Below are 22,774 nucleotides of genomic sequence, written 5' to 3'. Positions count from 1 at the left end.
GCCCTCCCTCCGGTCTGACAGAGGAGAAGAGATGAAGTGTGTTTTTTTTTCTGACACTCCTCCACCAACCCCTTGAAAGCTACTAATACCGCTGTCATGGCTATTTAAGTGTGTATGTGTGGGCGCATGCGTGTGTTTGTGTGTTCACGTTCAGAGAGCGAGAGAGTGTATGTGTCACACCGTCGCTTCTTGACTGGCGTGCATGTAAACCTCATCAGTGTGACCTTGCTAATCTGGAAGGGGAGGTCCTGTATGGATAAAGGGAGGGAATAAAATGAGGGAAAGAGGGATAAAGCGATGGTGGAGGTGGTGACACACTTCACCCTCTCCCGGCTGATGAGATTTCCTGCATATCCTGGTGTTTTGTTGCCAGTAAACTCGCTTTCACTGTCATCGGGTTAGTCATGGTAGCAACGGTACACCAAGTCCAACAGATCACAGCTTTCCGCTTCACTCGTTTTTCTGTTATTCTTTCATTTCTAATCGCGCCCCCTCTCGCTTTCTCTCTCTGTCCCCCGCTCTCTCTGTCTATCTCCCACTCGCTTTCTTTCTCTATCTCTCTCTGTCCATGTATCAAAGCTGAGTCATGTTACAACAGAGAGAATGGTGTTAAATGCGCAGGGAATCGGCGCCATGTTAGATTCCCCTCCGGCAAGCACCATCTACCGCCGCTGAGAGCTACGACACTACAGACAACAGCAACGCACAGCTGCCATTCACAGTCACACACTGCACTGTCCCCGTACCTGTGTGTGTGTGTCTGTGTTTGTTTGTGTGAGATCATGAGAGAGAGAGAGAGACAGCGTGTTTGCGTGAATATGTGTGGATGTGTGTGCGTGTGTACATGTGTGTGTGTGTGTGTGTGTAATGCGTGCGTGTATTTTTGTGTGCAAGTACGTGCCTGCCTAGTGAACTATCGGAGCTATTGAGGCTATTTTTGTTCAGCCTCTCTGACCTTCTGAAGACATTTTACCAAAGGGCTCTCTCGCCATTCAGAGCTTTCTGACCAGAGCCTGTCTAGCCATTTGAAGCAATTTTACCAAAGGCTTCTCTGGCTGTTAGGGCAGTTTTAGCAAAGGCCAGTGGGTTTCTTAGAGCTGCATCAGACGACCAAAATAGAGGTCTGGAAACAAAGAGAAACTGGACCAATCAATACAGACCCCAATGAGGCATGAAGCAGCTGGCTGAGAGAAGCTGGAGGCTTGGGATTTGAACACACACACACACTGTCCCAAACAAGCCCACACTCACACACTCACTCACATACATGCACACACTCGCGCACGCATGCACTTGAACTCAGCCACACAAGTATGCAGCACATACATACACACACGCATACGTACATGCGGATACAGATACACACATTTTTCACTCAAAGGTGAACCACCTTTCACCGTGAACTATAATTACACAGCAGATTAAAAAACGTCTGTTGAGAAAGGACGAGGGGAATAAAGAGCGATGCACTCACAGAGCATGGGAGCATCGCTGCACTAGTGATTGAGTCATTATGTGTGACAGAGTTTTTGTGTCTAATGGAGATGTGCTGAGCCAGTACACTCTTAAGAAAAAAGGGCTCTAGATAGTACCACAAACAAGTTGTAGCAGCCAATCTTACCCATTCAGCACTACTGAGAAGATAATTGGTTGCCAGCTGCCCTCCATGACAGAGTTGCACAATAAAGACGAGTGCAACAAGGATTTAGACAAACAGGCAGCCACCTGTTCAAAATACTTGTCCTTTGGGAGCAAATACCGTTTCATTACGACCAGGCTGACTCAGCACCTCAACTTTCCCGACAGTATTCACTCGACTCAACTGACCCTCTGACTCTACCTCAGTACACCCACGCTCGTCTGGTCTCCTGCCCACCTCCTGCTATTGGAACTGACTGCAATCCCTACTACAGTTACTGTTGAGCCCATGCCATCCTGGTTGCACTAATGAACTCCAACATTATTACTGTGTAGTCTTATCTTATTACTTGCTGTTTCCACAATATTGCATTTCTCATAAAGTCTGCACTAGTCTTTGTATACTATGGCATCTCAGTAACAATGTCGATGTTTCTCAATGCTCCGAACTTTTTTCATGCATTTTCATCCTACTCAGTATAACTATCTAGTGGTATGCTGTTCCAGCTCATGGCTGGACTCTCACCTACAGCTGCAACAAACTAGACTTTACACTGCCTAGATGCATTTACGACACAATTCAGACGGCATGAAGTTAGGCAGGTCTTCAGCAGACTGATAACAGCACGTTTACACTTGGACAATCCGATGTGCTGATATGTGGATTTTGGTTTGCACATGGGTTTATTCAAAGTACTGGATTCTTTGTCCTTCACATCAGTATGGTGAAAAATCAGGTCAAGAACAGTTCTCTACCCGTTCAAGTATTTCTGTCGAGGCATTGCCTTTAATTACTTTGCACACAAAGACTGAATTGGAAACTTGCCCATGGAAAATTCATCTGATAAAAACAATGCATTATTCTGAGGTAAATTAGACTATTCTGCATTTCTGCCTATAAGAAATTAGACAATTATTTTTAATTGTCTATAAGAGTTGTATCAAAAGATGAGTTTCTTAATGACAACTAGTTTCTACTAAACAACCCACTCTCTGCTGAATCTATATATATAATATATTTAAAGCGATATGTAGTGTATAGTGTATAGTCACCTGTCTATTGTATGTCCTACAAAGTTCCCTCTGTTCCCTGCACCATATGTGTTAATATGTAAGTTACTATGTGAGTTGTTCCTGTGTCACCAAGAAAAAAATCCCTGTTCATTTGTTGCACTTTGGTGAATGAAGTGATTCTGATTCTGGCTTGTGCTACTGCTAAAAATTCTTAAATCTGATTTCTGGCACTATTAAAAAGAAGCCTTTAAGTGCCTGATCATATTGCTCATGATTGAAAAAACAGTCAAATTATTTTTTTCTGTCAAAACCTACAAGATGAAGCAGCTGAGATGTCTTTCTGTTGTTGTTGCTAAGCAGCCACAGAATCAGCTGAAAATCAGCTGTCAGTCATGAACTCTATGAACTCCCTATCAGCTCTTTGTGTTCAGCTACTGCAACCGCTGCATGTTTATTGATATCCTTATTGAATGCATTTTTGTTGAGTGTGGTGGAGACTGTGTTGAGCTCAAGCTTTGTTATTAGTGGCTATATTTTTAAAGGCAGATGCTTAGTCCACTTCACCATCAAACTGTGTGAGTTGGTTTGTCAAAAGCTGAATTGTTGACATAATGAACTGTTTGGCTTTTTATGGAACCACCAGGTCCCATGAAGCACCATATATTTCACGACAAATGTATTAAGAACCATTTTATTTTACTGTGTGTGTGTGTTTGTGTGGGTGTGGGTGTGTGTGTGCGCTAGTGACTGAAGTGTGAGTGGATGGGAATGTGATTATTTGATTGCAGGGTGCTGCTGACTTGTTCATTTCACTTGCGTCAGAAGCTTCTCCCTGTTGCCATAGAGATGATGAGCTTTCATAACTGACACATACCGCCTGCTCTTTTTATTTGATTCAACAACTGAGGATTGTAACTGTTTAAAACGGCAAGATATTAATTAATGCAGAAAATACCCCAATTAGCTGCTCCTACAGACTGATACAGCAATAGAACCCCGTAGGTTTACAGAGGCAGAACTTATGTGAAGCTTGAAATAGAAAATGAGTTACCGCTAAGCGTTGTCAGCAACAATATTCATCAAGATTACAGATACAATCTTTATCTGTCCTCTATCTCTCCTTAAATGCCCCGTCCGCTATCATAATGCCTGCTTCTCATATCTGATGGTCGTGTTGTGCTTAATAACAAGCTACGACTGCGGGAGGGAGGGGTACGTTGGGAGATAAACAAATTAACAAAGCTATTCACAGCCCCTGCAACACCAGGGGGTATGGGAGGAGTGGAGGAGGAGAGGAAAGGGGGCAGTAAAGAAAGAGAGGAGGACTGTCTTTAGTCAGTCACAACAGGGGGTCCAGGCTGCTATCACTTAGGCGCAATCAAGCATCGTCCTATTGTTGTGCTAATTAGAAACCTTAATTTGAGACATTATACCATTGCCTCATTATTTGCTGGGTTAGTTCTCTCCAAATTAATAAACAAGTCACCTGAGTCACGCGAAGGGCTTTAAGGATATAGTCAAATTCTACATATTTGATGAAGACGGGGAAGTGCAAAATACTACTCAGCGGATTGTTATTTTTTCATGTCAGTGGCTGTTAATTAATTCATTAAAATGACTGAATCATTAAATAATGAGAGAAGCTAATCATCTAGTGGCCCGGGTCTCAACCTCTCCCCCTAGACAAAGACATTAAGTCCATGACCCCTTTAATCTTGCATTTGAATATCTTTGATTTACAGTCTAACATATCATCTGTGCTTACATGCCATACATCTTGGTGCGGTTGCCATGGTGATGTCAACACGGAGATCAATCATTGCCAAGCAGGAGTGGAGCATGACACCAATTAAAAGGTGAAGTCGTCTCCGAGTCATCATTCACACTCCTCACTAATGCACTAATTACCGGGGCCGGGACATTAATGGAATAGCATGGTTCAGCCTGGGGATTAATCTGCATGGATTCGTGTGTATATGTGTGTGTGTGATGTCTGTCTGTGATGTGTGTGTGTGTGTGTGTGTGTGTGTGTGTGTGATTAATGCGAACCCCTGCCTGCTCCAACGTGACCTTGAGCACCACCACAGGAGGGAAATGAACTGGCTGGGTGGAGGGCTGGGATAGCAGCACTTGGGGCAGCGGAGGAGGAGAGGATGAGCCGGGGTGGAGTGGGGCTGCAATCGGAGGGGATCGATGAATGAATTTAGTATTTGACTTTGACAAACTCCGCCGATGATCTTCAACACTGCAAAACAACCCCAGAAACTTTCACCAGTCCAAAGAGCCGCGGTAATTCCAGACAGTTAGTGCCAACAGCTACAGAGATGCAGAATAATCCGTGTTCATGGATGACTCAGAAATATCCCTCCCTCATCTGCAGAAAAATTATGTGTAGTTCCAATGAATATTTAAACTATTAGTTTAGTTCATTTGCACAGTGACAAGACATAGAAGTAAAGTGATAGAAGTGAAAGAACAGATAAATAATTTGTGGAGGTGAGCTAAAAAAAAAAAAAACAGAGAGACTTATAAATCATCTCCCCTCAAAACAAATAACAAACATTCAAAACAAGTAAAAAGAATTAAGATGACAAGCAAAGACAAAACTGGATCGGATAACAGAATCTAATTGACAACAAAAACAACAAGGCTGGAAAAGGGAGAAAAGTAATACGATGTATAATGTGACAAGGGAAATAAAAATAAATAGGGCTAATGTAGGAAATAAAATCATAGGGGAAGTGTGTGGTAATGAGTGGGAGGGTGAGTGTGTGTGTGTGTGTGAGAGAGAGAGAGAGAGAGAGTGTGAACAGTTAGCACTTATGTGCGTATTCGTCAAGAAATAATTACCAGTTTTGTGCGCTTTGGTCCAGGACAGTTAATTTACAATTTAGAATATCCTACAGAGGGTCACATTTGGAATACATTACCTGCTGTATTTGAAGCCAAGTCCTTTAAAAAAAAAAAGGAGTGTAAAAATTTTCAGCAGTCCTGCTTTGATCCCTATCGATCCCCTCTTGTTTTTTTTCTATTCTGAACTCTTTTTTTGCCTGTTACATTCTGCATTTGTAAAATTCCACTTTTTAGTTTGTGTCTCCACTTTTTATCGATTCTTGTTTGAATTAATTAGGCAGTGTCTTGACAAGCCTTCAAATTTCCTGGGTCCTGTAGCGTGACCTTATGAAAATGTATTCCTAATATTAACTTTGTTGATTTTTCTAAAATCAAAACAAACAAAGCCACATCTTTTTTTTGTGCAGCTACCCAAATGCTGCTGCTAATATGACAAAACTAGCACCGGCGTGTTTGATGTTTAACTCACCGATGACGTATGTGAGCAGCAGGGCCAGGGTGAGCGTGAGGAGCGAGGCAGACAGGGCCGTGCACTTCCAGTTGCAGCAGCGGTGAGGCTTGTTGAAGGTAAACAGTGGTCTGGTCACGCTGCCGCGAGGGAGGGGCCGGGGCGGAGGGGAGTACACTGTCCCGGAGGTCAGGGGGTAACCCTGCCCCGCCCCCGACAGCAGAGCCGATGACCCAGAGCCCTGCTTGAAGAGGAAGTGTCTGCGGGAAGAAACAGAAAGATCACATTTCATTCAATCGTAGACTGACTTGCTGGGAGTCCGATTCCTGGACCTCATTGTGTGGCAAACTGCATGCCACCTCTGAGCCCATCATTTATGTCTTTCCAGTAGATTGCAAAAGTGCAGTTGGAAACAATCACAAGAAGTCTGCAGCCCTGTCTTTTCCAGCAGTTCAATGTTTTTCGACAATTAGCCTAGCAGGGCACAGACATCACCTTCTCTCAGGTATCCGGTTTCTTATTCTCATCCTATTTATGCAAATCTGCACTCGGTGGAATTCATTCTCGTTCTGACACGCGTCTGACTGAAACTCATTTAAAGGGCCCCCGCAGTGGGGGATTTTAGAAGAGACCCCTCTCCTGCTATTTTTCAAATGGTGCATCTGTCAAACAGGCTGGCTCACGATTCGGTACACCACACACAGGACAGCCCTCTGTTCCCCTTTGCCAATGCATGAAGATCCGTCCCCCTTAACCCTCAACTGTCAAACAAGCCAAAACCCCACCTTCTTCGAAGTAGTGACTTTTCACATGATTTCTACCAAAAAGAAAAAAAAAACACTTACTCCAAGTATGTTTTGAACTTATTCATTCAGTTAAACCCTTAATATTCCACACGCTTGGTTGCATTTGTGTTTTTAATTTAAATGGATCCTTAAACATGCTAGTCAGGCATCATCAAGTATTACTTCAGCCAAAATCAAAGGGAAAAAAATATTCCAAGAAAGCCCCTAAGCACTGGGTTTGCACTTGTAATTTAAATTATATTCCACAGTAAATTCTGTGAGATGAGCAATGTAAAACATAGACATTATTCACAGGCACTGCAATGTAAGCTGAACAGTACACAAATCAGCCTTGCCCACAAAGTGCAAATTATAAACTGCTATGCAAAATATACCTACACTATAGATACATCCCATGGAATATGATTCATCGGCTTTATTAACAAATCTGAGTTCTGATCCAGCCCAATTCCTTTATCAGAAGAGAAACCCACGCTTCACAAAATGCCTCTCCGGTGCGAATATACGAGCAGCAGCTACTGTAATCCAGAGCAGGACTGATATGAAAGAGACTGCAAAAGCCCCGGCAGCCAAGGAACAATGACTTACCTATTCCTTTTTTTGACTCATCAAAGCTTCTACTTAAGTTAAATGGCTGTATTAGTTAACTGAAAATGAGGTTCATTTTCGTGATGAAAAAGAGTGTATTAGAGGGCAGATGATGATAGGCAACTTAGTTGAAGGGCAATTAATCTGGGCAGCATTTTATCTATATTATATTTGGACAATGGGTGTGGGTGGGGCGAGAAGGCAGAAATATGGGAGCTAGGAAATTATGCAGTATGGAAAAAAATATCACCCGCTTGGATCAGGGCAGACAATTATGTGCAGTTCCAACAATGACTTCCATTGAAAAATTAGAAAAGACCGGCGGAAAACAAAGCATGGCCACATTCTGAGAAAACATAAGACGCAAAAACCGGAGGTGAGTCCCTCTTTTTTATTCTCTGCAGCGTGCAAACGACATCCTGGAAACGGTAACATTGGAAGTGACTGACAGCAGCGATTGCCCCGGGTTACTGTGTCTGTCTCCCGGTGTTAATACTGTATCCGGCTGGCTGCGAGCGCGGCGCGTCGGGGGCACCCGCGCGGCTTGCCAGGGCATTTATTCTGTCCATGCAGGGGGAGAATGTGAGGTCGCAGGCTGCTGGTAGGACCACGGTCCCTGAAGGGCCCTCAGAGGAGAGGCCGTTTACGGGGCCAGACAGCAGACTGACAGCATCGCTTGACACCGGGCCGCTCCCTCCTCCTCAGCTCGCTCCTCGCCCAGTTCCCCCCTCATAGTTCTCTTGCTCTTTCGTATCTATTTTCTGCTCTCATTTTCTCAATCTTTCTCTCCCTACTCTCTCGCTCTCTGTCTATCTTTTCTCTCGCTCATCGCCGGCCTGTCTCCCTCTTCATGTGTCGCGTCTCCCTCTGTGTGGTTAACGTGAAAGAACGGGGGACATCAATCTTTCGGCATCTCTCCCTCCCTCGCTCCGTCTATCCTTCCAGCCGGTGCGGAAGGCTGTGAGTCAGACGGGGGACACGGGAGACTGCAGAAGGAGCAACCACACACCTAGGGGTCAATGGCAGTTCAACTCTGAAAGGCCAGAGATAAACTTAGAACACACTCACACACACACACACACGTACACCCACACAGAAATGTGGCTACGCTGAGATATGCCCACACAAGGGAACACGCAAAGACGGCAAATATGGGTGAGCGTTTTAGCAATTTTTTGAGGCAAATATACGGGTCGAGCCCACCGTGGTGCTTTTAATGCTCTGCTAAAGGTGGATTAGAGCAAAAAAGATCAGGATTTAACTGGGGAAATTGCATTCGTCCAAGTGTGTGGAACTCTTTTCTCCCTGTGTGGTGCTTTTAAAAATGCTTCACTGTTCTTCCTGTCTCCCTCCCTTTGATCTTCTCAGACAATATCCAGGGGCGACGCCCAGGAAGCTCTAAATTCATATCAGAGGGCAGATTTCCCCTGAGAGAGGAAGAAAATGAGAGTTCCTTCTCTCCAGGAGGTCGGAGTCTATGGCCCAAGGACTGTCTCTACCTGAGTCTGTGTGCGTGTGTGTGTGTGTGTGCACATGAGGGCGTGCACATGCGCCGATATGTGTGTGTGGGCACATATGTGAGGGGGCCAAGTGTGCGTGTGCATACAGGTGCGTGTATATAAATGTGTGTGTGTGAGTGTTCATTTCAGTGTGTAGCTGCACTTTCGCAGTGTATGATTCAAGTAGTCTTAACTTCTTGGAGATAAGAGGAGGGAGAGGAGGCAAGGCACCAGTCAATTTATTACAGTGCCAACATTTGTTATGCCTCTTGACACACCCAGTGAGAGTCCTAGTCAGATATATTGAATATCTATATCTGCATCCTACCACTTACACTAGCTGACCTCTCCAGAAACATAACGGATATGCGGCTGAAAAGGAAATCCATGGACACTTCAAACAATCTTAATCTCCGCTGACGCAACGTCGATACATTTCAATACAGATTCGTCAAATGAGCATTGAGGAAACAGGAAGCGCGCTTGACAACAAGAGATCATAGTATATATATTTTTGGCCGTATTTTAATAAGGTCATAGCATTACTCATAATTCCATTGGCATGAGCTGCCATGAAGCATGTCAAGTTTGTAAATACTTAGTAATTCTCTAATCTCACGCCTGAGATTGAGCTGATAGCAGCGGCAGGGAGATAGCAGAACACTCAGGAAAAAAAAAAAAAATGAAATCGGTAGATTAGGAGTGTGTGTGAGAGAGTGAGAAAAACAGAGAGGAGAGGAGGGTGCTTGAATATAAAATCCAACCCAAAACAGTATTTAAATTTGTTAAGTAGTCAAGGCTTAGTAAGTAAGTTTTAGTCTCCCCCCCCCAAAAGCTAGATAGAAAAGAGCCAATAATATCTGAATTATGTCACGAAGGGACACTATTCTATTGACTATGAATATGATTACATTTTATGGTTCAGAACTAATAGCACATTATCAAATGAAACTTACTTGAATATGAAATTCCAAACACGGAAACGTATGACTTCAAAAAGTCACAATCCAATATATCGAGCAGCTACAGAAAATGTGTTTTTTAATCTCATCTCTCTTTGGGAGAGAGTTATTCATGTTCAAATATTGTTTTAACTGTCCAAAAGAAGAAAAAACGGGTGAATTTTGTTTATGGTGGAATTTCATTTTCATTTTGCACACACAGACACTCATGTAATTACAATGCACTTCTGACAACTCTTTTACATTGATATTCACGTCTGGCCAATGATTAATTTAAATTGTCATTGAATCTAATTTTATTCTTCCTTTCCTTTAAATGAGGTAAGATCTAATTATGGCCTGATTCATATCTTATTAAAACCCTTTCTTCTGGCTTGGCAGCCTGCCAATCTCATCCTCACTCATAATACCAGATTTCAGCTGCTATACCAAGTTCTCATTAAACATGCAAACACATTCTTTTGCGCCTTGCCGCATCTCCTCAAAAACAATCTTGCAAATGAGGATCTACCAAATTATTCTCTGATCAATTATTACTTATGCAGCAACTGTTTCATTCTGTTTGATGGGACTATATTCCAACAACTCATCTCCAAACATTTGGAGAATTTTCTAGGCTACCACAGTTGGAAATGGAATTACAATGTGTTCCTGAAAAGACAAGCACAGATTCCAGCTAGACACACAGCATCCCTTTTATTTAAGAAAGCTGAAACTCATATACTATCCGCCTCTCATTTTTTTTTTTGGAATGGGGGGGAAAGAGAACGAAAAGAATCCAACAAACTTGAGAGATTCATTATGACTTTGATGGTGCACAGAGTCCTGTAATGATACCCCAGAGTCCAGAGTGGTGTTCCACTTAGTCCTTTCTACCCCACAAAACATGTCCATCTTAGCAAGTCCTTTAATCCGGCATTCATTCTTAATCATTCTTCTCTGATTTTTCTTAAAGCTAGTTAAGAAGTCTGCCAACTCAGACTCCTGATTAAAGAATTTCCTTTAATCAAGTGATCCTCATTTGTGAGATTAAAGAATATTCCTTAATCAAGTGACATTATGTTGAAGTGGGGCGGTATGCCTTACTTCAAGATATGTTCATTTGAAGAATTTCATTCCAAAATGACACCTCCACCATTTGAAAAAGGCGACAACCATAATTTTCTCACATTAAAGTAAAACTCCCTATTGATTGTTGTTGAGTTTATTCACAATGTTGAGTTCTCTATTTGGAAAACAGTATATGGAGAATGTAATCATCTGTGTAATCATCATTTTTTTTTGTATTTATTTTGTTTTGTTTTGTTTTGCCCTAAAATGGATATACCTCTATAGCATTTTGGAATGAAGCCCTCCATTTGTTCAAAAAAAAAAAAAGCATTTGTTTTAAGAACCTTTTAAGACTAAATACAACATTTAAGAGGGAGTTTTTCTGCAGTGTAGTGGTTGCAATTCTGCAGTGCTGCATTCTCTTACCTGGTCTCTAGGGGAATGTTGCTGTTGAGCACCCAGCTGTTGTGAAGCTGTGCTGGGTCTGCGCTCGTCCCGGTGTCTGCCCCCTGGCTGCCCTGGCTGGCCTGGCACCGCGTCGGCATGGTCTTCCTCTGCAGACTCACTTGAGCGTAGGGTGCGGGGCGGGCACAGGTGCAGGCGTGGGGCGGAGGGGGCGGCGGGGGCAGTGGGCGAAAGGTGAACTGGCCACCTGGACTGCTGGGCAGCTCTGTGCATAGAGACAGAGGAGAGGCGTAGGAGGGAGGAGGGAGGCACGGGGGAGAAATAAACATAGGTTTATTAGGAGCGCCGCATCATAAATTACAAATAAAGGCAGCGTGGTAGTTGACACTTTATTGTTATTATACTGATTGAGGGACATAAATCAGCTTGAAAACTGGAGCTGTCTGCTGCCCTTCCTTCCTACCTGCTTTGATACACTTCCAGCCTCCCCATAAATAGGTTCTTGGCTGGCCGGAACATGGAGCAGTCTTTAAAGAGCTAACAGCTCTGGCTTAATCTGTCCCCGCCAGCCCAAACTACCCATGTGATGTTTATTATGAGATCTGTAGCTCAACGGAATGAGCTAGCCAGCTGTAACTCCCTCACACTGCTAACCTCAGGGCCTAGCTAGAGCTCTCTCATTCCATCATTTATCATTCTCTCTCTTTCTCCCTCTTTTTCTCCCTCTCTCTCCCCCCCTCTCTCTCTCAGTCTCTCAAAAGTGAACATATGCAAATAACAATTTTACCAAATGATGTGAATGTGTATGTGTGTGTGTGTCTGTGTACGGTGGGGGTGGCGGATGGGGTCGGTTTGCATGCATTTCCATGTCTATGTATTTGTGTATGTGTGTGTGTGTGTGTGTTTGTGAGAGTCAGTGCTTTGACAAAGACAAGCACCCTGGGACAAGGAGTTGTGCCTCTCCTGTGAGCGTTAGCAGTGTTGAGGGGATAGCCTGCGTTCAGATGGCATATGGTTGTGGCATGGATCTGAGAACACCGCAAATCTTGGGCCCCAAAAGACCAAATCTGTCCAGTTATATTGACAATTAATGCAATATTAGCCTAGAATTCTTTGTAAGGAAGCAAGGAGTTCAAAATCTGTTCGACAGAGAGTATTGGCCCACAGCTCCATTTGCTGCCAAAACGTCAGCAATAATTTAGTATCTGGATATGTAGCCCACCTGGGAGATTACCAGTCTTCCCTGTTCAAGTGTAAGTATTACACAGACAACATAGGAGATCAGATTTTACGACTCTCTCGCCAGATGAAATTTGAGAGAAAAAGAACTGAATAAGGCTAATGATTCTGCTATTTCTTGTTTCAATTTTCCTTGGCTTCCATGATCAGCATAAAAAGCCGCATGTTACCGGAATCTGTGGAGTTTGGTTTCCAGTTGAGCGTCGTTTAAATCATAATTTAAAATCGAGGCAGCATGTTTTACAAATATTGCGGGGACTTAGTGGGGAAATAGTCATTGAATATTGTCAACATTCCCCTGATACTTAATTTGCGCTCGTGTACTGCCACTTAATGCAGTGTTACATGGAAAATCATATTGATGCTTTGATCTTTAGGTACCAAATTATCGCTGGCTTTTGCACGGACATGTAAGCCAATACTCTCACGCTATGTCGTCCCCACCAGTGAGCACAGTCTCCTCTGTTCAGACACCAGCCATTGCATTTGTCATCAACATACCACACAGCACATCAGCTTTTATGACTCTCAGCTGTTGAAAATTCACATTCACAAGACATATATTTTGGAATTATTGTAGGAATGCTATGGGGATGTAGGAATAGCTGTGTGAATGGTCTATGAACATTTCTTTAGCAATATTTCCATGACAGCATCTGTCAAGCTGAAATGGCATTTTTGTACATTATGACAGCACGCAGTCACAATGGTGTTTTAATGACTTTCCACTGTTTGTGTTGGTTGTGTAGGTTTGCATGCATTTCTGTGTGTGTGTGTGTGTGTGTGTATGTGTGTGTGTGTGTGTGTGTGTGTGTGTGTGTGTGTGTTTGTTAGCATTTCCAAAAATACTGTGTGAATGTTGGAATTATTGTTGGAATGCTCTTTGTCTCTTTTTTCTTCTTCTAAGATACCTTGCTGGTTATTGATCTTGCAACACTGCTAAATTGCAAATTGTGCCTGTCACATTCTTTAAGCATAACCATGAAATAAGCTATTTGTTTCTATTCTCTGCATACAGACACAGCATGTAATTAGCTCCTTATTTCTCATAAAATGTAATTATTCACATCACATTTTTATGGTTTGTGTGAACTTGTCCTCACCATCTGTGATGATATAGTCATACTTAGCATGCTTAACATATTACTGCTGAATGACAATACTTGACATGTATCCACATTGTGTAGGTTGTGAATGTTGTTAACAAGTGAATGTGTTGTATTTTATCCACTGATGTGTATGATGCACACCGTTCTGCGCTAACCATGCAAACTGATTTTCCCATGGGACAACATGTGGTGTTGCATCATACCGTATCGTCAACCTGCTTGATATCACAATACAAAAGGACTGGAAGATTTAGACTGCTAATCAGGATGTGCTGGTACAGACTCTATATGAGGTAAAATCACAGGGAATTTATTTGTGTCATCACCTGGAGGTGCTGTTTAGTCTAAACTAATGGATGTGGAAAATGGAAGTTTATTTTTGTCTAAACCACCTCTGAGTATTCAAAATTACACGCTTAGGGAAAACTGACAGAACATTTTTAGAGCACTCCTGCATAGTGTGTCATTGTAATGAACCAGGAGCATTAAAGTGGTGGTTCGGTTTTTAGTAGTCTATCTGATTCATCAGCAACTGGGAGTCCTTTGAGTCTAGCCAGAAATCCCTTGGCTCAGTGTTGTTGTTGTTTTTTCAGATACTGGAGGTAGATGTTTTTAGCATTTGTTACAAAAAACACGTTTTCTGAAAAATCACATGCGGTGCATTCCAAACTGTTTGCTACAATAAGCAGGACTTAAATAGGAAATGTTTTACGGCCCAGCTGACTCGCAATCGCACCCAAACCAAATTAACAAATCCAAATTATTTATGCCTCTTGAATCTCAAAGGACTTCCAGTTCATGATTATGATAGACTTTTTACACAACCTGAACTATTACAGCCCCGGGGTAAAGTCGCCCCGGCTCGACCTGATACGTTTGTGTTTGTGTGTGCTGGGAGGGCTGGGAGGGGAATGAGTAACAAGTGGACAGGATGAGATGAGAAAATACAGGGATAGAGGGCCAGGGGAGAATGTAATCTTGGTGAGTAGGGTGACACAGGGGCCCGAGCAGCCAGATGGTGCTTTAGAAGGCTTAGCTAAGGCAGCTTTGGGGCTCCACTGCCAAAGATCCGCAAACTCACCCAATGCCTCTCTTCTCACACAACACACAAATGGCAGGGAAACACACTCTCTCTAACTCTCTCTCTCCCTCTCCCTCTTTGTCTCTCTCTCTTTCTCTCTCTCTCATGCACACACACACACACACACACACAAAGTCACATCAAACACACAAGCTGTGATGTTGTGTTAAATAGTAGATCTAACCTAAATAGGGCTGGCAATGTAGGGCAAGGGCCCCGCGATATTCAGCGGGCCAGCCAGGAGTTCTGAAACATCAAATCAACTCTGTGGGGAGCAGATAGAGGCCAGGGGAGGAGGGGAGAGAGCCATTACAGCTCTAGATGACAGTCGTGACAGTGTAGAACATCCTCTGCCCTGGGGTTCCTCTGGGACTTAGGCCTCCAGAAAAGACACTTTTGGAAAGTCGCTTATGAGATATTTTCCTGGAATCATCAGCTTTTCGTTACATAAGCCAGATACGAGGCAAGCGTTTTATAGCGAGCGGAAGGAAGATCGGGGGGGATTACTGGGAAATTTAGCAGGTAACAGGTATTGGGGCCAGGTATTAAAAATGCATTACTGTAGGTGAGATGGACCTAAAATAGTAGAGACATTAAGTATTTATGACAATTTAGTCATTTTAAAGCAAAGTCCAAAGTAATGCGAGGAAAGGAAAGAATAGTAAAAATGACACAGAAACCCACACACACACACACACACACACACACACACAAACACACGCAGCAATGGTCGTGTGAATAATGAGTTTTCCGAGCTGTCATGATGTTGCAATGCTCTTTGAGGAGATATTAACAAGCAGGCGTAACACTGTTCAGATGAAAAATGAATCACATGTGAAAACTAATCTTGTTCATGAGCACTTGTCATGCTCATTAAAATGTTCTACTTCTAGTCTTGGTGTGAATGCCAGATGTTCAGTGTTACCTTTGCATTTGTATTTCTAATTGGCCTGAGAACAAATTAACAAGCTACGGGGAGGATCTTCGGGAAAAAGAAAAAAAAGCAAGGAAGTTTGAAATGTCAGTAATCTTGGACAATAAAGTGTGGAGGTTGCAAACAACGCAGAATGTATAGCTACTGTAATAAGAAGAGACCACTACTTTTGGTGTGAAGCTGACCATAAACAACATGAACCACAATAATATTAAAGCCTAATATTTAACCAAGTCTCCTCTTCTTCTTCACTCTCTCCCCGCCTCTCTCTCTTTCTCTCTCTTCATTATTGTACCCAGCACTCCAGTGCTGAGGTAATTTCACTTATTACAGGAAAGCTATATAAAATCCATAAAGCCTGACCTCAACAATATCAAACCTGTCTGTCTATCAAAGGAAAGCGATCATTCTAGAGAACATTGAACACTATTGTTGGACCAAGCCCAGCTAAACCACACTATCCACCCCACTCTAAAAATAAAAGCTTAATAATTTCCCCCAGGATAGCTTTTCATCTATCTCACTTCTTAATTGACTTGCATTAAACTGCCACAAAGTTTATTCCACTGCTGTGCTTCTATGAGATAAATAATTAACCCCATAAAAAGGTCAGACAACTGAAATTAGAACTCAATGTTTTTTTTTTTTTCCTATAATGAGATGGGATCCTGCCCTAGCTGACCGTCTGACGTTTCGAGATAATTCTCACCGCCTTAACAGAATTCCTGACCGGAGATAAACATTATCTCATCAGAAAAGATAAGTTCCAATATGTCTTCAGCGGTGAATTGGTTGTTAAGCGTGGAGGAGGATTTTGAAGAAGAAGATGGTGTCGCGGATGGTGAAAGTGATAATAATGATGGTGACTGTGATGATAACGAAGAATAATATTGCTGATAACGGTGATAGTGATGATGATGAAGACGATCGCCATGGTGATGATAATGTTGAAGACGACGTTGATGTTATCAATAGTGGTGGAGGTGGTGATGAAGATAATGGTGATGAAGATAATGATGACAGTGGTGATAACAGTGGTAACAATGATGATGCAGACGACAGTGAAGGCAGCAGAGAAACTGATAATTACATTGATGACAGTTGGCTCTGAGACGGCAATTAGAATTAAAACAGCCATTGATTCATCCCTGCAGACGTAGGAATTAACTGTGGGATCTCCATTTAATGAAGTGACACAATCATGTTGTCCAATTAAAGCCAGAAAATACAAATGAAGAAACCAAGTGCTCTAAGAGCTTTGCCTTCTAACGCGGAACCCAGTCGATTTTCATACAGAGCTTGATAATTAGCAGTCATGAATCATCTGACTTTTTCATACCGGAGGACTCTCTCTCAGTGTTTGTGCGCGTGTGTGTGCGTGTGTGTGTGTGGGAATGTGTGTGTTATACGCGCGTGCGTGTGTCTATGTGAATGTGTATATGTACGCGCACATTTGTGTAATTGCTTGTTTGTACCCCCATCTTCAAAAACAAGTCTGGAGCAACTCTGCAATCATGTTTAGGCTGCAGGTGATTCTCAAAGTAGCATTTCCCTGGAGAAGGCGTGAAACCTCCTGAGTCTAAACTCCTCAGCTCTACAGCAAGAAGCTTACCATCACTCAAACACTTCACTGCAGGGGCCCACACTCAAATTACATTTTCGGAAGAGCACCCTCCTTCAGTCGTGCGCTATTTAAATGATCTGTTTAAAACTTGTAATTAATCAGTCAATGTTTAGCAGACATAAACCACCCAACCAAACTTTCTGATCTTAATGAGTTTTGGCTGTTTTGCAGTGGAGGCAGGAGGCCAGTGCAGGTTTGCCTGGATGTAGCCTATAGTGGGATTGTAGCTAGCTGAGCTCAGCTCCTCTCTCCGGAGAACACAGCAGTGTCCTGATCCTTCCTGACCTTGTCACTGCTGCAGGGCGCCCTGTCACTGCCACCTGCCACCAAGCTATATGTGCATGTAGGTGTGTGTGTGTGTGTGTGTGTGTGTGTGTGTATTCACTGCTTCTGTGTGTGTGTGCCTGCATGCACAAATATGCATATATAGGTGTATGAGTGTGTGACAGAGCTTTGGAGCATGCCCAGTAGAGACCTGGTGTTACATGGGTTATTAGCCTCGGTGGGAATTTGCATCAGCAGGAAGAGGGGCGTGATTGAAACTCAGGAGGTGCAGCGCCAGCCACTATGGCCGTTACGGTGATTAGCACGAACATTCATCTTTTACAGGGCTCATAGACTCTCTCTCTCTCCCTCTCTCTCTCTCACACACATGCACTCACATACACTGCATCTCCCTCAACCCCTAAACAATCACAGCAAGCACACAATATACTATGGAATACTCTCTTTCTCTCTCACGTACACACGTGCACACTATATTTCCCCCAACTCCAATACAAAAACACATGAAAATGCCTGGGCTTCACAGCAAACAAACCAGCATGAAGAGATTCCTGGCAGGCTAAGGAGAGAGCAGTATCAAAGCTACAGGAATGTACCAACATCAGCCCAGTTTGCAGTGAGAGAGAGAGAGAGAGAGGGAGAGAGAGAGAGAGAGAAAGAGTATGCGCAGTGTTGTAGCAGGCCTGAGCTGCTGGTAATTAGAACAGGCTCTGAGGAGAGACAGGCAGTGGAATGAATGCAAATGAATTCACTGGCTCCAGCACTGGGCTCCACCGCCTCACTTTTCATATAGCGTGCCTTACAGACATGAAGCACTGGCACAAACAGAGCGGGGCTACACAGGGAACACAGAGCGACACGATTGCAGACATGCACATGCCAACATGCCCACACAGGCATGGTACACACACGTGCACAAGCGCGCTGAAAATGTGAATCCGTAGGCCTGAAACAAATATGTATCCCATAGCACATGAGAGAGCACACACAGCTACGAGCGCGCACACACACACACACACAGTATACTAATCCCTGCAAATGCCATAGTGTTGCTAGAGAAAAGAGAAAGGGGGCAAAAGCGCTTGTTCCAAGCACGCATCCACAGTGTGTCCCACAGCGGAATAAACAAACCCGTCTTAATTGGTGTCGATTTGGAATGGAGTGATGATTCATCATGCAGAACTCCCCAGTAGAGTATTGGAAACCCAATCATTTCTAATCCATATGACCTTGACAGAGGGCCAGAGTTAGACTCTCTCTAACTCTTTCCACACGCATTGTCCGACAGACAAAGTCAAGGCATTGTAACTGACTTTACAACTTGGTGGGATTGTAATCCACCATAGTCAGATCACTTCACTGATTACTCCATCTCAGCCAGCGGCAAATCTTTATGAAGCACTCAATTCTCCACAGCAGTCATAAATCAGGGTACTATAAGCTTTCCGTCTCGATGATGGCACACCAGAGACACTATTTCCATACCACACTGCTCCAGTCAATAATTCCTATTCCCATTACATCTCCCAGCACAGCTCTCGACTTGGAGAACTCTACCTGTACCACCTCAGCTCACCTCCAGTTCCCCAGTGGTGTGCCATGTGAAACTTTCACCGGCGACTGTGTGGCTCTTCTCAAGGAGAACCGGGTCGTCTGTAAAGGGGTCTTGGTCTTTACTAGCTACTGCTGTAAATGAGTCTAATTAACACATCTCCTCTCCTATCTTAACCAGGCAGCCGGGACCAGAGAGTGTCTTATTATAGGGTAGATTATGCATGTAATGTCCCCGTTGAGATTACAGTATGGAAAGCCAAGAATTCGGAGAGGCTGTACGGTATGCACCGTGCGCAAGAGGACAGGACTGTGTGAATATGAGCAGATAGGAGGACTAGCAGGAAGGAGGAGGTGGCGATTGGTATTCAGAGTGGGGTATAAAGCAGATGATGGAGAGAGATAGCGATGGAAAGAGCGGGAGAAAGAGATCGACGGAGGGCACGGGAGAGAGAAAGAGGGAGAGAGAGGATGAGATGACAGAGAGATGTGTCTTCAGCACCACCTGTGGACCGGACAGGCGGCCGTCTTGCGGTCAATGAGGTGAGTGCAGCCGCAGACCCGGGTCAGCATTAACACAGACCAATGACACGTCGGCACTTGCCCTCGATAGCAACAACACCTTGCCGTTCCACTCCACTGACCGCACCTATCATACCGATCATAACACACGCGCTTTCACACTCGCTCTCTCGCTCTCTCTTGCTCTATCTCTCTCTCCCCCCAAAAAAAATCACACACACACACACACACATACACACACACACCAGGAGAACCTTAACAAATGTGGGAACAGATGCCCCACATCAAACTGCGGTTGCCCTCTGCTCCCTGCGTGCCTCCGCAGAGACACGGGAATACCATTAACTAAGATAAGACACTGCAGTCCTCTTCTGTCTCAACACATGCCTACAGCAGATATTAGACACACACACACACACACACATTTTTGAGCCATTTATTTATGTCCATATCAATACAAGACAAAAACAGTAGAGATGCAATCAGAAAATTTCTCTGACCTGCTTGACACCTACAGTATGTGCTCACGGATAAAGATAATATTTTGGCACACGGCTACTCAGCACTCTCAAAATCTATCTCTCTCTCTCTCCCTCTCACACACACACACATACACAAACACACACATGCATACACACCTCAATACTCAGAGTTTGTTATTGTTCTTTGGTAGGGCATTATTTCCCTGCAGCCAGGCTTTCATTTATCAGAACTCAAGTAGCTACTCTGATGAGTGAAGCGGACGAGACATTTAGTGACCCTCGTACACACGCACACACACATGCACAAGAACAAATACATCATGCATACAGCAAACAAACATACAGACACACGTTTGTATACATGTGTACACAGAGACACACATACACACAAAAATTACTTTGCTCTTTGCCTCGTGGCAAAAAACAAAAAACAAGGAAAGACAGACCCTGAATACAAATACAAGACTGTTTGGATGAGCAAATTTTAATTAAAACAAATGTCTCATAAGTATGTGCTTCCACACACAAAGAGGTAAGAATGGCTGTATTTTAAAAAGCTGTGACATTTCGGCAATACTATATATAGAGTGCACTCTATTGAGGAACACTGGCTGGCCGCAGGGTCAGCAGGAGATCAGACTGAATAAACATCAGAGAGAGAGAGAGAGCGGGAGAGAGAGGAGGAGAGAAAGGGAGAGAAAGAAAGACAGACAGACAAACAAACAGGAAGTGGTAGTGCATGAGGTTGATGTTCTCAGCCACAAATTAAGCGGCAGCCTTTCATCCGACCGTCGGTGGATCAGACATATAATCACTTAGCTTTCTAGACACACAGCAGACGAGAGGCGCGGCCGAGGCTGAGGATAAGGGGATAGATGAAGGGTTTAGGGTTGACACTTTCACTGTTGAACTGACTGACATCAATCCATCATCCCTTATGGTGTCTACTGTCTTTCTGACAGGGCCTGGATATCCCCTGGTCTCCTGAATTAAATGATTGAAGATCCGTCGGCATATAAAAACAGAAACCTTAGGTTGACAGCATGGCAGTATATGCTTGTTACCATTGATCCCACGGTTATGTCCAGCCTCTGAAAATACCTCAATGGACTGTGTGACACACAAATACCTAACTCTGCAAACGTGTCAAGAATATGCAGACACGTCACAATGTAGTATGCAAATGCGGGACAAAACCTTGCATAGCAATATCAACATTAAAAGACAGGTCAATACACTATTACAGAGAGACGGCTAAGTGTGCACTTAAATTTAGGCGTGCAGGAGGATGGTTAGATAGCCATTAACGAACAACATTTCATGACTATTCACAAGCCACTTACAGGACACACACTTCCAGACACTTATAGCTATTAGCAGCCATTAACATGCACGTACAGTATAATCATGTGAAACGATGTGCGAGCAAGCCTTATCTTTGGCAGCTACAGCAAGCAGAGAGAATGAAAATCCTTCTAGGAGATGATGACAGTTCTACAGCAGTGGAGTACAGGGAGCAAAACAAGTGTGTACACACACACACAACCATATACTCTCTCTCTCTGTCTCTCCCTGTCTCTCTCTCTCCCACGTTTTCACACATGCGCATGCTGCAGCAGTAACCCTAACCCAACAGAGTGACAAACACCGGCATACACAATTGCCTACACACGGAAAGACAACACTCACAAATACCAACAATCCACAGTGGGGGGAGATTCACATAAAAACCCACATATATATGCATCGACTCTCTCATCATAAAAGCTTTCATATTGAGCCCAACAGTGAGAATGTCACGCCGCTGCCCTCCATCTCACCCATCTCTGTTCCTGTCTACCACCGTGACTAAAAGGGCCACTAACCTCTGACACGATAACGTAAAAAAGACACAAAACAACCAGAAAAGACTATCAACGACCCCTGCTAAAAGGGTCAGTTGCTCCGAGGCCATAAAATCTTAAAAAGGAAAAGATAATATTCTGCCTTAGCTATGACCGTGGAGACAGCGACGAATGGAGAGAGAGGGGGAGCGGAGACAGGACCCCGGCCTTAATGTAGTTTGTAATTGTAAGTGTTGGTCTTTAATAAAAGCCCAGAGTATTTGGTCAGGCTAATAGACTGGGCTCTCTAAATCCTGCCTGCCATGCATTATTCAACAGCCATTAGCTATCGCCTCATCTGGGAGGCTTTATGAGTCCCATCATCGGCTGGGACCCACACTACGCACACTGGAGGTGGGGGGGTGGGGGGTGGACGGTGGGGAGGAGTGGATTAGCTGGAGAGAGAAAGGCGGCTAGAGATGCAAATACAGGTATGGGAGGAGAGAGAGGGGAGGTTAAAGCGGATTCAGAGGGAAAGAATCAAAGAGAAAAGCTGATGAAAGATTGGTGCGACATAGCGTAGGTGAAGCCTGTGATATGGAAATGACTACAGGGCGAGGAGAGAGGTGGATGAAGAAATGACTGGATCAAAGCCAGAGGCCATATAGTAGACATATGAAGGCTGATGCAAAGGAATCAGAACAGGACTGGACGATGGATGGATGGATGGATGGGTGGGTGGGTATAGAGCTAGATGTATGGAAACGGGTATGGGAGGAGAACCTGAGGTCAGCGGGAGGTTGGAGAGGGAGATTGGTAGGAAAGAATGCGGCGATGGAGAATGAAAGAGGGACGCCTGGC

The 22,774-nt window shown here is 43.8% G+C and overlaps 1 protein-coding gene across 1 annotated transcript in view; it reads right to left on the bottom strand.

Annotated features, from left to right (window-relative positions):
• tenm1 (teneurin transmembrane protein 1) overlaps positions 1 to 22,774 on the bottom strand; it is a 120,408-nt gene that overhangs the window by 75,510 nt on the left and 22,124 nt on the right. Inside the window, exons 3-4 of the mRNA XM_071923920.2 lie at positions 11,285 to 11,528; positions 5,975 to 6,213 (exon numbers count right to left, since the gene is read on the bottom strand). Of these exons, the coding sequence (XP_071780021.1) occupies positions 5,975 to 6,213; positions 11,285 to 11,528 (483 nt within the window). The remainder of the gene's footprint in view (positions 1 to 5,974; positions 6,214 to 11,284; positions 11,529 to 22,774) is intronic.

Source organism: Centroberyx gerrardi, chromosome 16, assembly GCF_048128805.1.
Source record: "Centroberyx gerrardi isolate f3 chromosome 16, fCenGer3.hap1.cur.20231027, whole genome shotgun sequence".
NCBI lineage: Eukaryota > Metazoa > Chordata > Actinopteri > Beryciformes > Berycidae > Centroberyx > Centroberyx gerrardi.
The sequence above is the reverse complement of the archived record's forward strand: the minus strand, read 5'-3'. Positions and strand labels throughout refer to the sequence as shown.